Source organism: Triticum urartu, chromosome 4, assembly GCF_003073215.2.
Source record: "Triticum urartu cultivar G1812 chromosome 4, Tu2.1, whole genome shotgun sequence".
Classification (NCBI taxonomy): Eukaryota; Viridiplantae; Streptophyta; class Magnoliopsida; order Poales; family Poaceae; genus Triticum; species Triticum urartu.
In genome coordinates, this window is record NC_053025.1 from 119,906,175 (window position 1) to 119,918,579 (window position 12,405).

At 47.3% G+C, this 12,405-nt stretch overlaps 1 protein-coding gene across 1 annotated transcript; it reads left to right on the plus strand.

Annotated features, from left to right (window-relative positions):
- The first annotated feature begins 729 nt into the window (after positions 1-729).
- Positions 730-9,235, plus strand: LOC125550991 (salicylic acid-binding protein 2-like). Its single transcript, XM_048714130.1, has 3 exons — positions 730-1,238; positions 8,599-8,733; positions 8,843-9,235. Exons 1-3 carry the CDS (start codon positions 837-839, stop codon positions 9,122-9,124), a joined length of 819 nt encoding a protein of 272 aa, XP_048570087.1. The 5' UTR covers positions 730-836; the 3' UTR covers positions 9,125-9,235.
- Positions 9,236-12,405: the final 3,170 nt, after the last annotated feature.

The following is a 12,405-nucleotide window of genomic DNA, read 5'->3' on the forward strand; positions in this document are numbered from 1 at the left end:
GCATGGAGTTAGCTAGGTGTGGCCACCTTTAAATAGTGAATTCCAGTGAGTCCAGGCGTCCGGGTGCGTCAATGCACGGAGCCGGAGTGGGTTTCTCGGCCGACAAGTCTGCTTAATGGCGGCATACGGATGGGCGGGACATTCACCGGGCGTGGTAGATATCCGTCCCCTCCCGTCAAGTAACACGTCTCCGGCATTGAAGAGGCACGGACACCAGGGATGCGTTGTGGGCGGCGCCCTCGGCCGGCGCGCTGCTTCAGTGGCGGAGCCAATGAGAAGTCATGTCCATTCCGGTCTGACGTCAATACGGAGCGGCCACTGTACAACGTATGAATTCAGGCAACTGGCACCAAACGGGAACGCGCGCGGACAAGGTGGGAAGCGTTTGGATGGGTCTGGGCGGTCAGAAGCAGTCGTTGGTGTTGTCTGGACGTCCGCAAAACCCTCCTAGTTTGTTTCTGTTTTGTGAGAGAAAATGCGTCCAGATTATTCTGTGGACCGATGCAGAAGCACGTCAGATGGCACAACAAGTCCGGACCGTGCAGTCCGGTCAGTTACGGACGGTTTGAGTGAGATGCACTAAACGTCTGGATAGTAATAAGCATGGAGCATCCGTGTCATTTGATCTTTTGTTTCCATTTGTTAATCCACAAGTGCCGGCTTTCCACATAGCCGCCTTGGCCGGCCGCTAACTCCACTTCTAATTTAGAAACGAAAAGTAATGCCGTGTACTCGAGAGACCCGTCAAAGCTAGCACCATCTCCAGTAACTTAAACCATAATATCGTGTAAGAGGGAGCACAGAAGAGCCAATCGGCTTGTTCTTGACAATCATCCATGGAGGCGGCACTGGATAGCGGTGCAAAGGTAAAGCACATCATCCTCGTCCACGGCGTGTGCCACGGAGGCTGGAGCTGGTACAAGGTTGCGGCGGGGCTACGGTCTGCGGCTGCGGCGGCTGGGCACGCCTACCGCGTCCACGCGCCGGACCTAGCCGCGTCGGGCATCGATGACCGCCGGCTGCCAGAGGTAGCAACGTTCAGCGAGTACACGGGGCCGCTGCTCGATGCACTCCGGTCGCTCCCGGCCGGGGAGAAGGCGGTGCTCGTTGGGCACAGCCTCGGGGGCCTTAGCGTCGCCCTCGCCGCCGAGATGTTCCCGGACAAGGTCGCAGTCGCCGCGTTCCTATCCGCTTACATGCCGGACTGCGTGTCCCCGCCGTCGCATGTCCTCATGCAGGTATGATCTGATCGACCCCGTTGTCATACGTGTGATACTTGATGCATCGTATTATACATTTTGTTTAGGTAGATATATACTTTTTTAATTAAGAACCAAGGCTTGTGAAGAGCCCGGTTTTGAATTAACAAAGCTATCAACAGGCCAGGAGTTATAACAGACAACCCAACTTACAACAATCGGAACGATACAACGGAAAACACTGGAAAGCCTATTCACTACAACCTCCACAAGCCCCAAATGAATTGCAGCTAGCAAAGGCCAAGCACTCCACACTAGGATCATATGTAACAGAAACGGAGCAGCACAACAGGACATAGCCGACCTTCGAGGATGGACCGTGCTCCAGGAACACCTAGAAAAGAAAGGAACCAACATCTTCCCTCTCAATCACCGAAGAGGGACCCTTCCCTCTCGCCATGGCTCGTAGGCGCCGCACCATCGGGATTTCGAGAAGCTCACCCTAGAGCTGGAAGAATGTCGCTCTCGCATCGCAAGGTGGACATAGGATGACCACATCGATTTGGGATATATCTCGCCGGCTGCTCCGCCACAATCCATGCCCAACTAGTTGGAAACAAGCTTCAAGGAATCGGACGACGCAGAGAAGGTAGCTCAATCCCTCACCTACATAACCTCTCGACCGAGCCCCGCACCCTTGACGACGCCTCCAGCAAGGTCACGACGCGCAAGGCGCCGCCGCCGCCAAATCCGCCGAGGATAAAGGTTTTCACCCGGGCAGGGGGGGTCGGGGTGGAGAGCAGGGGACCTCGGCTGCGCCCCCATGGAGGAAAGCAACGCCCTTGGGCGTTACCGCCGTCGGGCCGGCCGGACCGGCCAAGGTTTCCCCCGATTCCCTAGCTGACCACCAACACGCACCAATGCCGGAGCCAGAAAACGCTAGCCCACACCGGAGGCGAGAGAGAGGCAGCAGGGAATAGGGATTTCGCACCTCCAGATCTCATGAAGAAATCTTCTCGCCGCGACCGGATTCCACTAGCCACCCGTCGCCCGCGCGGCCGGGCACGCTGGCCAGCACCCCCTGCGAACGCCGCCCACCGCCCGACGACGTCGCCTCTCCGGCAAGCCCCCCCCCCCAGAACCACGGGCCTCCAAAAGGAGGGAGCGCCGAGATCCCCGCCGCCACCTTCACCGGCGTCCGCGCGGGCTTCCCGGCGGCCGTCTCTGGTAGCGGCGAGGGGGGGAGGGGGTGGTGGCGGCGGCGGAACCCCAGTCTCCCCTAGTTTTTTCGAAAAACAACTTAACTTTATTAATTAGAAATAATTGTTACATCGTCTATCAAGAGAGTTACAATATCTTTCATGGGCTCCTCTATCCAATCCCTAGTCATGGAACCTTTTGCTAATCTAGCAAGCTCATGAGCTACTTTATTCGCTTCCCTGTTACAATGTTCAAAACTGGTTTGAGGAAAATCACAGGCCATAAAAAAACAATCCTCAAAAGTTGCAGCAGCCGGCCCCGTAGACTGTCCTCCGTTCTTCGTTGTGTCGATGATCTCCATATTATCATAATTGATAATTAGACAATTGCAGCCCGTCTTTTGTGCCAACAGTAAACCAAATCTGAGTGCTACCGTCTCTGCTGTCAGGGCATCCACACAGTACTGAATCCTCCAGTTACCACCTACTATGAAGTTTCCTTTGTCATCTCTGATAACAGCACCCGTTGTGCCTCTTAGTTGATCATGATCAAAAGAAGCATCCACGTTCAATTTAACGAAACCCCTAGGAGGTCTTCACCATCCTTCATTCTTTCTCTTTGCTTTAGTAGAGTGGGCATTTACATAGTTCGATGTTAGAGCCCGAACCCCCATCGAGGTTTGGGACGCCTCTTGAGACTTACCCTCATGGACTAGTTTCCGTCTATTCCACCATAAATACCAAGCAGCTATAGCAATAAGTTCCCCTGCATTCCGGGAGCCCAAGATGGGTAGTTCATGATCAGGCATAAGGAGTAGGAATTCAAGGACTGCCTCTCCTGCACGATCAACGACACGGGCTTTTTTTACCACTTTATACAACCCCAAATGTTCCCACACTTCTTTTGCCTTCTGGCACAGAAATAATATATGTTTCGTGTCCTCTGGCTTGTCCAAACATGCTGGGCATATTGGCTGAGTTTTTATATGTTTGTTGGCCAATGTAACACGACACGGTAGAGTCCCGTGAAGCGTCTGCCAAATAAAAAATTTAACCTTCGCCGGACAAGCTAATTTACAGATCTTACCCCAAATAGAATTGACCTTGCTTCTACCCATGCCATTCGAGTATTCCAACTTCCTCGCATGTTGGTTATTCCATTCCTCCACATAAGCTGATCATCCAATGAATAAACCATTTGTTGTATAGCTCCACGCAATAAAGTCCGACATATTATGCATATAGATCGGGGTCGCTAGGACTCTACGGACATCAATTGGCCATAGAGTTTGTCTCACCAAATCTTTATCTTAGCCATTAGTGACTAGGTTAATAAGATCAGAAACTTTCGTCAATAGATTCCTCCTTCTAGGTGTAATAATTTTTCTGTCCGCACAATTTGGGATCCATGCATCTCTCCATATATTAATATTTTCTCCTGTTCCCACTCTCCATATATAGCCATTTTTTAGAGAGTCCACTCCCATCATAATGCTTTGCCAAGTAAAGGAAGAGCCCTTCTTTAATATTGCGTTCATCAAATCACCTCCGGGAAAATACTTGGCTCTTAGGATTGTTGCACATAATGATTCAGGATTATCCACGAGACGCCATGCTTGCTTCGCTAATAAAGCCAGGTTAAAACAGTGTATATCACGGAAACTCATTCCTCCTTGTTCTTTTGGAACACACATCTTCCACCATGCCATCCAGTGCATCCTTTTCTGATTGTCCTCGTCACCCCATCAAAATTGTGACAACACGTCTATGATTTCTTTGCAAATCTTTTTAGGAATTTTAAAGACGGACATTGCATATGCTGGCCCAAGGGGACGACGCGAGGGCCGGGCTTGAGCTACTTTCTCAATCGGTAACCCTCAGATAGATATATACTCCCTCACGTCTTAGTAGTACATAACAAAAAAGCCTAATTGTCAAATGATCGAATATCAGTTGCAAGCTGTCACCTACTCACCTGATAGATACTCTTCCACAGTTTTCAAAATTACTCTGTAGACAACATGTACTTTTTTTCTACAGTATTTGAAAAATCGTACATGAGCTGCACAGTTTAGGGGAGTAAGCACTGTACTTCTTTTTTGTGAGCCGAAAGCACTGTACCTTTTGAGCAAACAGTATGAATTTATTGCTTATAACTAAAAATATATAGTACATCAAACCGACTAACTGGAATAAGAACAAAATTTTCAATCAGGATTACATCAAGATACTTCAAAGCTATCATCTATAGGCACACAACAAAAATTGTAATCTTGTATAGGACGATCGGGATCTTATATGCTCAGGTTATACCTGTCTGCGGTGATTGGACTCGTTCGCGACTACAAACGACTACCAATATCACTTTTATTAACTCAAACTGTCGGCGATGCATTTACTTATTTCACGTCCTCTTGTTTCTCTCATGTCTCGAGGGCGGGCCTCTTATATGTCTATCTCCATTGCTAAACATTTCTAATGGTCCATCCTTCTTTTGTTGTTCGGTTGATGGAGAGACACCTTAGTTTCCTCCGTGTCACCATATGGAGAGACACCTTAGTTTCCTCCGTGTCACCATATCCTACCAATGAAAAAAATAGTGTACTATAGCAAAATAGCGTCGGCCTTAAAATACGCTATTAGCACGATATTATACACTGATTAATTTAACGAGTCATTCCTCAGTATGCTATGGCACGGTATTTTTTTAGTGTGTTCTACACACGTTAGGGCTAGGGTGTGCCGCCACGAATTCCAGCATCATGAGGGTATCCTTTCGCTTCCTCTCCATCATACCTCAACCTCTATCATCGGCATTTTACCTTATTGCTTGTATACGGTGGGGTTGGCCAAATTTTACAGGCTGCTATTTCCAATAAAATAATTGAATAGTAAAATAACTTATTCAACTTAAAAGTTGGTTCTTGTTTTTCTAAACATCTTCTTCTTCTTTTGAAGAGCTCGGTGCGGGATCATGAGTTTTTGAAAGTTCATAAAGATATAGTCTAGTTTAACCCTCTATTTGCTAGTTATGGTTTTGTTATATATTTCGCCCTGTCCCCATTTTTCTACAATGATCTTCTAAATTGTTTTTGGAAGTTTGCCCAGAAAGACTTGAGAGATGATTTTTTTTGCTACTTCATTATTCTCCCACCTCGGTCCCAATGACGATACTTGTCCTTTATCTGGAGATGAAGATGTTAAGGGATGGACGAGAACAACGAGGGGGAGATGTATTGATTAGCGCCCAAATATGAAAAGGAAAACCATGTCTTGCCACTTTAGTGAGATTGGATAAAAGCAAATTGCACACCCTGTGACGCGCATATGCACATGTTTGTCACATAAACTGTGGAGGGACTAGGAGTCAGATGACAAAGATCATTACAAATTATTGTTTGGATTTCTAGAACCCGGTGACATTTGAGCCCAAAATCTATACCGTTCAGATTCATTTTGTCGGTTATTGTCATTTTTGCAAAACAAAAACCTTGTTTTTGAAATGGATGTACAAAAACCCTTACATTTAGCAAGATTAACTCGCATCCACCCATAACTCATCTATGGGACTTCTTTGTTATATTTACAAAAGGAACATTGTTCAAACTCAACCTGCAGTCCACCATGCGTAAGTTTGATATAAATAGAACTCGGATGCAATTTAGACGTACATGAAATTTACTTACGTTGCAAGAATTACAACCCCCGGCATGTGGAAATCTCTTGACATCATAAGTGTGCAGTTAGGATTTTGGCCATGTTAAACGAGAGCTTATTAGGTTCAGTTTTTCATGAAAACTATCACATTCTAAGTCATACTATATGGTTTAGCAAAATTTCTGGATGAAATGGTGGTCAAGGCTTACAACACACGCAGCATCATAGTCCGCACCATTCATTAGAATGTATGGTGCATGGTTCCTGTTTGTGCATGTACCAATGCATGGCTCTTTTTTAAAATAAAAGAGAAATATATTAATATCACGAAGATATCAATTACATCCAGTCTCGGCATCTATAAGATGTCGGAAAGACATCCTGGATGCACACAACCAAAGGAAAAAAAATAAAGGTCCCGCCATAGTGATGGACTCCTCTCAGCAGCTGCAGACAAACCACCACCAAATACAACACCCGAAAAACATAAAAGGTCTCCAAAAGCAACGCGTTCAAGAAGGAAACAGTGCAAAGCACCGTCGTTGACCGATTCAATATCTTAGGTTTTCACCCTGGAGAAGTCCGAGCTCTCAAAACAATTCCTTCAGCAAGGCAATTGCCGGGCACAACCAATGAAGGCCAGAACTTAGGTTTTCACCCGAGGAGCACCACCAAAATGAAAACCTCCAGTGCTGCCGCCCCCATTTGACACTGTTGCTCCTAAGAATTATCAAACACCTGGCTAACTGGCTAACTCCATGGCCTCGAAGGCCCCGCCCGTCTAATTGATCCTCCGATCTCAACCACCATGACCTTCTCTACATTTGTCTACACCATAGAAATTGAGAAGCCGACATGTCCCTTGGTGTCAACAAAAAACAGAGCTTAGCATCACGCCCTCATGGAACCTCGTAGGCTGAAATGGACATGCACGACCGAATTCTATCCGATCCAGATATCTTGGGCAATATCTCTGGCAGTAGTTCTGAAACACATCGATGACCAAATCTAAGAGGATCGATCATGTAGGATGTTGTCGTGATGCGAGAGAAGCACGAGGATCGCCGCCTTCAATATCACAGCAGCAGCCCCCCACACCACCCCGATCCAGCTCAACGCCGCCCGACTGCAGCCATGGTCCAAGCACCAACCCATCCAGATCCAGACCAGATCGGGGGGATCGGTACCTCCACGTGTTGCAGCATGCACGCACCTAGCCCGTCGTCGCCTGACCACAGCCATGGGTCGAGCACCAACCCAACCAGATCCAGATCAGATCAGGGGGATCGGTACCTCCACGTGCTGCAGCACGCACGCAACTGCCATCATCCTCCCACCGCCCCAGGCACCTACGACCTGCGCAGAGGAGCGCAACACCGCTAGCCACCTCAAAAGCCCCCAACTCAATGTCAGCCACCCAAGGACGCCAGAGCCCCGCCGCCACCGGATCCATGCACGCTTTGCCCGACAAAGACCATGAGGCGGCGGCGAGGGGAGAGAGGGCACGAGGAAGGAGACCTCGAGCGGGCGTGTTTGCCGCCGCCCGAGTCGCCCGGGGAGGACTACGCGGGGGCTGGGCCAGATCCCAATGCATGGTTCCTATTTGTGCAACGGGGATACCCAGTTGCCCTCACCATGCTACTCTGACACTTCAGGAGATATGTGCCAGAAATAAACCTGAGAATGGTTATTAAAAAACTGGGTGAAATGATTCGGTTCTTACTTTGGGTTTGATTGGTTCAGGTTTTATTGGGCTGAAACTTTTTTAGTTTGGTTTTGGTTTGGGTATGTGAAGAAACCAATTTGGGTATAGTTGGTTATGGGCTTAAACAGTTTGCTTATTAACGACAATAAACTATGGGTCCAAACCGGTTTCTGGGCATTGGTTATGTGCAATAGGCAACGACGCATCGACAACAAGTATCTTTGATCCGTGTATATGCTGCGATGCACTATGTAATTATGTATTATGGGGAAACACCACATGCAATCGAATGTGTTTGCTTGTGCTTTAGCTAAGCAATTGGTTTTAATACACTTGTCAGTGAGCTTTTCAGTCGTGCGTATTGTCTTTTTGACTCTTGTTGTGTGTTGACCGTATCTCAACGATAACTTTGTTCACAAATTGTTGTAGATGCACTTATGCCTTTTCTATGTCATTCGCTTCTTAACATGTTGATTTGTGCAATCATATATACATTGAAGTAAACCCATAGTTATGTATTGGGTTTAAATTGGTTTGGGTGGAAAAAATAGAGGGTTTAGTTTTGGTTGGGCTGAAAATGGCATTAAACGGGTATGGCTCAAGTATGGTTTTGAGAGAGATATATACAGGTAAGGTTCAAGTATAGTTTAAGTATGAAACCATTCTCAGATTTAGCCAGAAATATATGGTGCATGCTTCCTATTTGTGGATGTAGTAACAACGTCTTCATGGTTCTACAAAAGATTCCCATATGGTCTAATTTATTTACAAGGCAATACACCACTTTGTTAATTGCTGATGCACATGCATTACTTACCTTCTTCTCTCTTCCCCGTAGCATGGTGAGGGCAACTGGGTATCCCCGTTGGACAACGAGATGAAACCCCAAGATGCAGATGGAAGACTCCCGGCTTCCTTCATGTTCGGGCCGCAATTTATACAACAAAAGCTCTATCAGTTGTGCTCATCAGAGGTATGTCAATGTCCAAGGAGAGCAAAAATGGGTCGTTTTTGTTTGATACAAGAACCAGATTGTAATACATCTCCTAATTAAGAGATTTGCTAATGAATCCGGCATGCAGGACATCACCCTTGCGAAATCTCTCATACGAGTCGGCTCATTGTTCCTGGAAGACCTGCAAGCCCGTCAGCCATTCACCGAGGAACGCTACGGCTCGGTCCGCAAGGTCTATGTAGTATGCAAGCAAGATGTAACCATACCAGAGGCATACCAAATGTTGATGGTGGCCAAAAACCCGGTGGACGAGGTCAGAGAGATCGACGGTGCAGATCATATGGCGATGCTCTCGGCACCTGAACAGGTTGTCAAGTGTATCCTCGACATTGCTGAGAAATATAAGTAATTTTATGGTGTCGATGGATGTATGCACATGTCCCGGACGAAAACATGAAAATCTGTTGTAATAATCAAACATACTTTGGTGCCATCGTCGACTATTATTGTGTGGGATCCAGTTATAGGTGGGTGTTTGGCCTTCTCAAGTTGTCTGGGTCTATTATCCATGAGACAGGACAATAGTATATCGACGCATATGGATCATCATAATGGTTTAATGTTAGGGAACGCAATATGCAATTTCAAAAAAATCCTACGCTCACGCAAGATATATCTAGAAGATGCATAGCAACAATAGGGGGAGAGTGTGTCCATGGATGTACCGTTGTAGACCGAAAGCGGAAGCGTTAGCTTAACGCGGTTGATGTGATCGAACGTCTTCTCGATTCAACCGATCAAGCACCGAACGTACGGCACCTCCGAGTTCTGCACACGTTCAGCTTGATGACATCCCTCAAACTCTTTATCCAGCAAAGTGTCGAGGGAGAGTTCCGTCAGCACGACAACATGGTGACGGTGATGGTGAAATGATCCGCGCAGGGCTTCGCCTAAGCACTACGTGAATATGACCGGAGAAGTAAACTGTGAAGGGAGGCGTTGCACACGGCTTGAAACAATTAATGTGTCTTAGAGGCGCCCCCACCCCCGTATATAAAGGAGGGAGAGGGGAGGTCGGCCCTAGGCATGCCCCAAGTGGGAGGAGTCCCACTTGGGATCCTAGTAGGATTCGCCCCTCCCCCCTTTCCTTTTACCGGAAGGGGAAAGGGAGGAGGAGAGAGAGGAGGGGAAGGAAAGGGGGCGCCGCCCCCTCCCCTAGTCCAATTCGGACTCCTCCCTTGGGGGGATGCCACCCCTTGTGGGCTGGCTTGCCTCCCTCCTATGGGCCATATGGCCCATATTTTTGAAGGAAATATGCCCTAGAGGCAATAATAAAGTTATTATTTATTTCCTTATATTATGATAAATGTTTATTATTCATGCTAGAATTGTATTAACCGGAAACATAATACATGTGTGAATACATAGACAAACAGAGTGTCACTAGTATGCCTCTACTTGACTAGCTCGTTGATCAAAGATGGTTATGTTTCCTAACCATAGACATGAGTTGTCATTTGATTAACGGGATCACATCATTAGGAGAATGATGTGATTGACTTCACTCATTCCGTTAGCTTAGCACTTGATCGTTTAATTTGTTGCTATTTCTTTCTTCATGACTTATACATGTTCCTATGACTATGAGATTATGCAACTCCCGTTTACCGGAGGAACACTTTGTGTGCTACCAAACGTCACAACGTTACTGGGTGATTATAAAGGTGCTCTACAGGTGTCTCCAAAGGTACTTATTGGATTGGTGTATTTCGAGATTAGGATTTGTCACTCCGATTGTCGAAGAGGTATCTCTGGGCCCACTCGGTAATGCACATCACTATAAGCCTTGCAAGCATTGCAACTAATGAGTTAGTTGCGGGATGATGTGTTACAGAACGAGTAAAGGGACTTGCCGGTAACGAGATTGAACTAGGTATTGAGATACCGACGATCGAATCTCGGGCAAGTAACATACGGATGACAAAGGGAACAACGTATGTTGTTATGCGGTTTGACCAATAAAGATCTTCGTAGAATATGTAGGAGCCAATATGAGCATCCAGGTTCCGCTATTGGTTATTGACCGGAGACGTGTCTCGGTCATGTCTACATAGTTCTCGAACCCGTAGGGTCCGCACGCTTAAAGTTCGATGACGGTTATATTATGAGTTTATGTGTTTTGATGTACCGAAGGAGTTCGGAGTCCCGGATGAGATCGGGGACATGACGAGGAGTCTCGAAATGGTCGAGACGTAAAGATCGATATATTGGACAACTATATTCGAACATCGGAAAGGTTCCGAGTGATTCGGGTATTTTCAGGAGTACAGGGGAGTTACGGGAATTCGTATTGGGCCTTAATGGGCCATACGGGAAAGGAGAGAAAGGCCTCAAAGGGTGGCCGCACCCCTCCCCATGGGCTGGTCCGAATTGGACTAGGGAGGGGGGCCCTTCCTTCCTTCTCCTTTTCCCTTCCCTTTCCTTCTCTCCTACTCCTACTACTTGGAAGGGATCCTAGTTCTACTAGGAAAGGGGGAATCCTACTCCCGGTGGGAGTAGGACTCCCCTAGGGCGCGCCATAGAGAGGGCCGGCCCTCCCCCTCCTCCACTCCTTTATATACGTGGCCAGGGGCACCCCATAGACAACAAGTTGATCAGTTGATCTCTCCCAGCCGTGTGTGGTGCCCCCCTCCACCATATTCCACCTCGGTCATATCGTAGCGGTGCTTAGGCGAAGCCCTGCGTCGGTAGCAACATCATCACCGTCACCACGCCGTCGTGCTGGCGGAACTCTCCCATGAAGCTCTGCTGGATCAGAGTTCGCGGGACGTCATCGAGCTGAACGTGTGCTGAACTCGGAGGTGTCGTGCGTTCGGTACTTGGACCGGTCGGATCATGAAGACGTACGACTACATCAACCACGTTATGCTAACGCTTCCGCTTTCGGTCTACGAGGGTACGTGGACAACACTCTCCCCTCTCGTTGCTATGCATCACCATGATCTTGCGTGTACGTAGGAAATTTTTTGAAATTACTACGTTCCCCAACAGTGGCATCCGAGCCTAGGTTTTATGCGTTGATGTTGTGCACGAGTAGAACACAAGTGAGTTGTGGGCGATATAAGTCATACTGCTTACCAGCATGTCACATTTTGGTTCGGCGGTATTGTTGGATGAAGCGGCCCGGACCGACATTACGCGTACGCTTATGCGAGACTAGTTTTACCGTCGTGCTATGCACACAGGTGACTAGCGGGTGTCAGTTTCTCCAACTTTAGTTGAACTGAGTGTGGCTACGCCCGGTCCTTGAGAAGGTTAAAACAGCACCAACTGCACAAACTATCGTTGTGGTTTTCATGCGTAGGTAAGAATGGTTCTTGCTAAGCCTGTAGCAGCCACGTAAAACTTGCAACAACAAAGTAGAGGATGTCTAACTTGTTTTTGCAGGGCATGTTGTGATGTGATATGGTCAAGACGTGATGAGATATAAGTTGTTGTATAAGATGATCATGTTTTGTTGAAGTTATCGGCAACTGGCAGAAGCCTTATGGTTGTCTCTTTATTGCATAAGATGCAAGCGCCAAATAATTGCTTTACAATTATCGCTATGCGATAGCAATAGTTGCAAGAGCAATAGTTGGCGAGACGACCATCTGACGACACATTGATATAGATCAAGATGATGGAGAT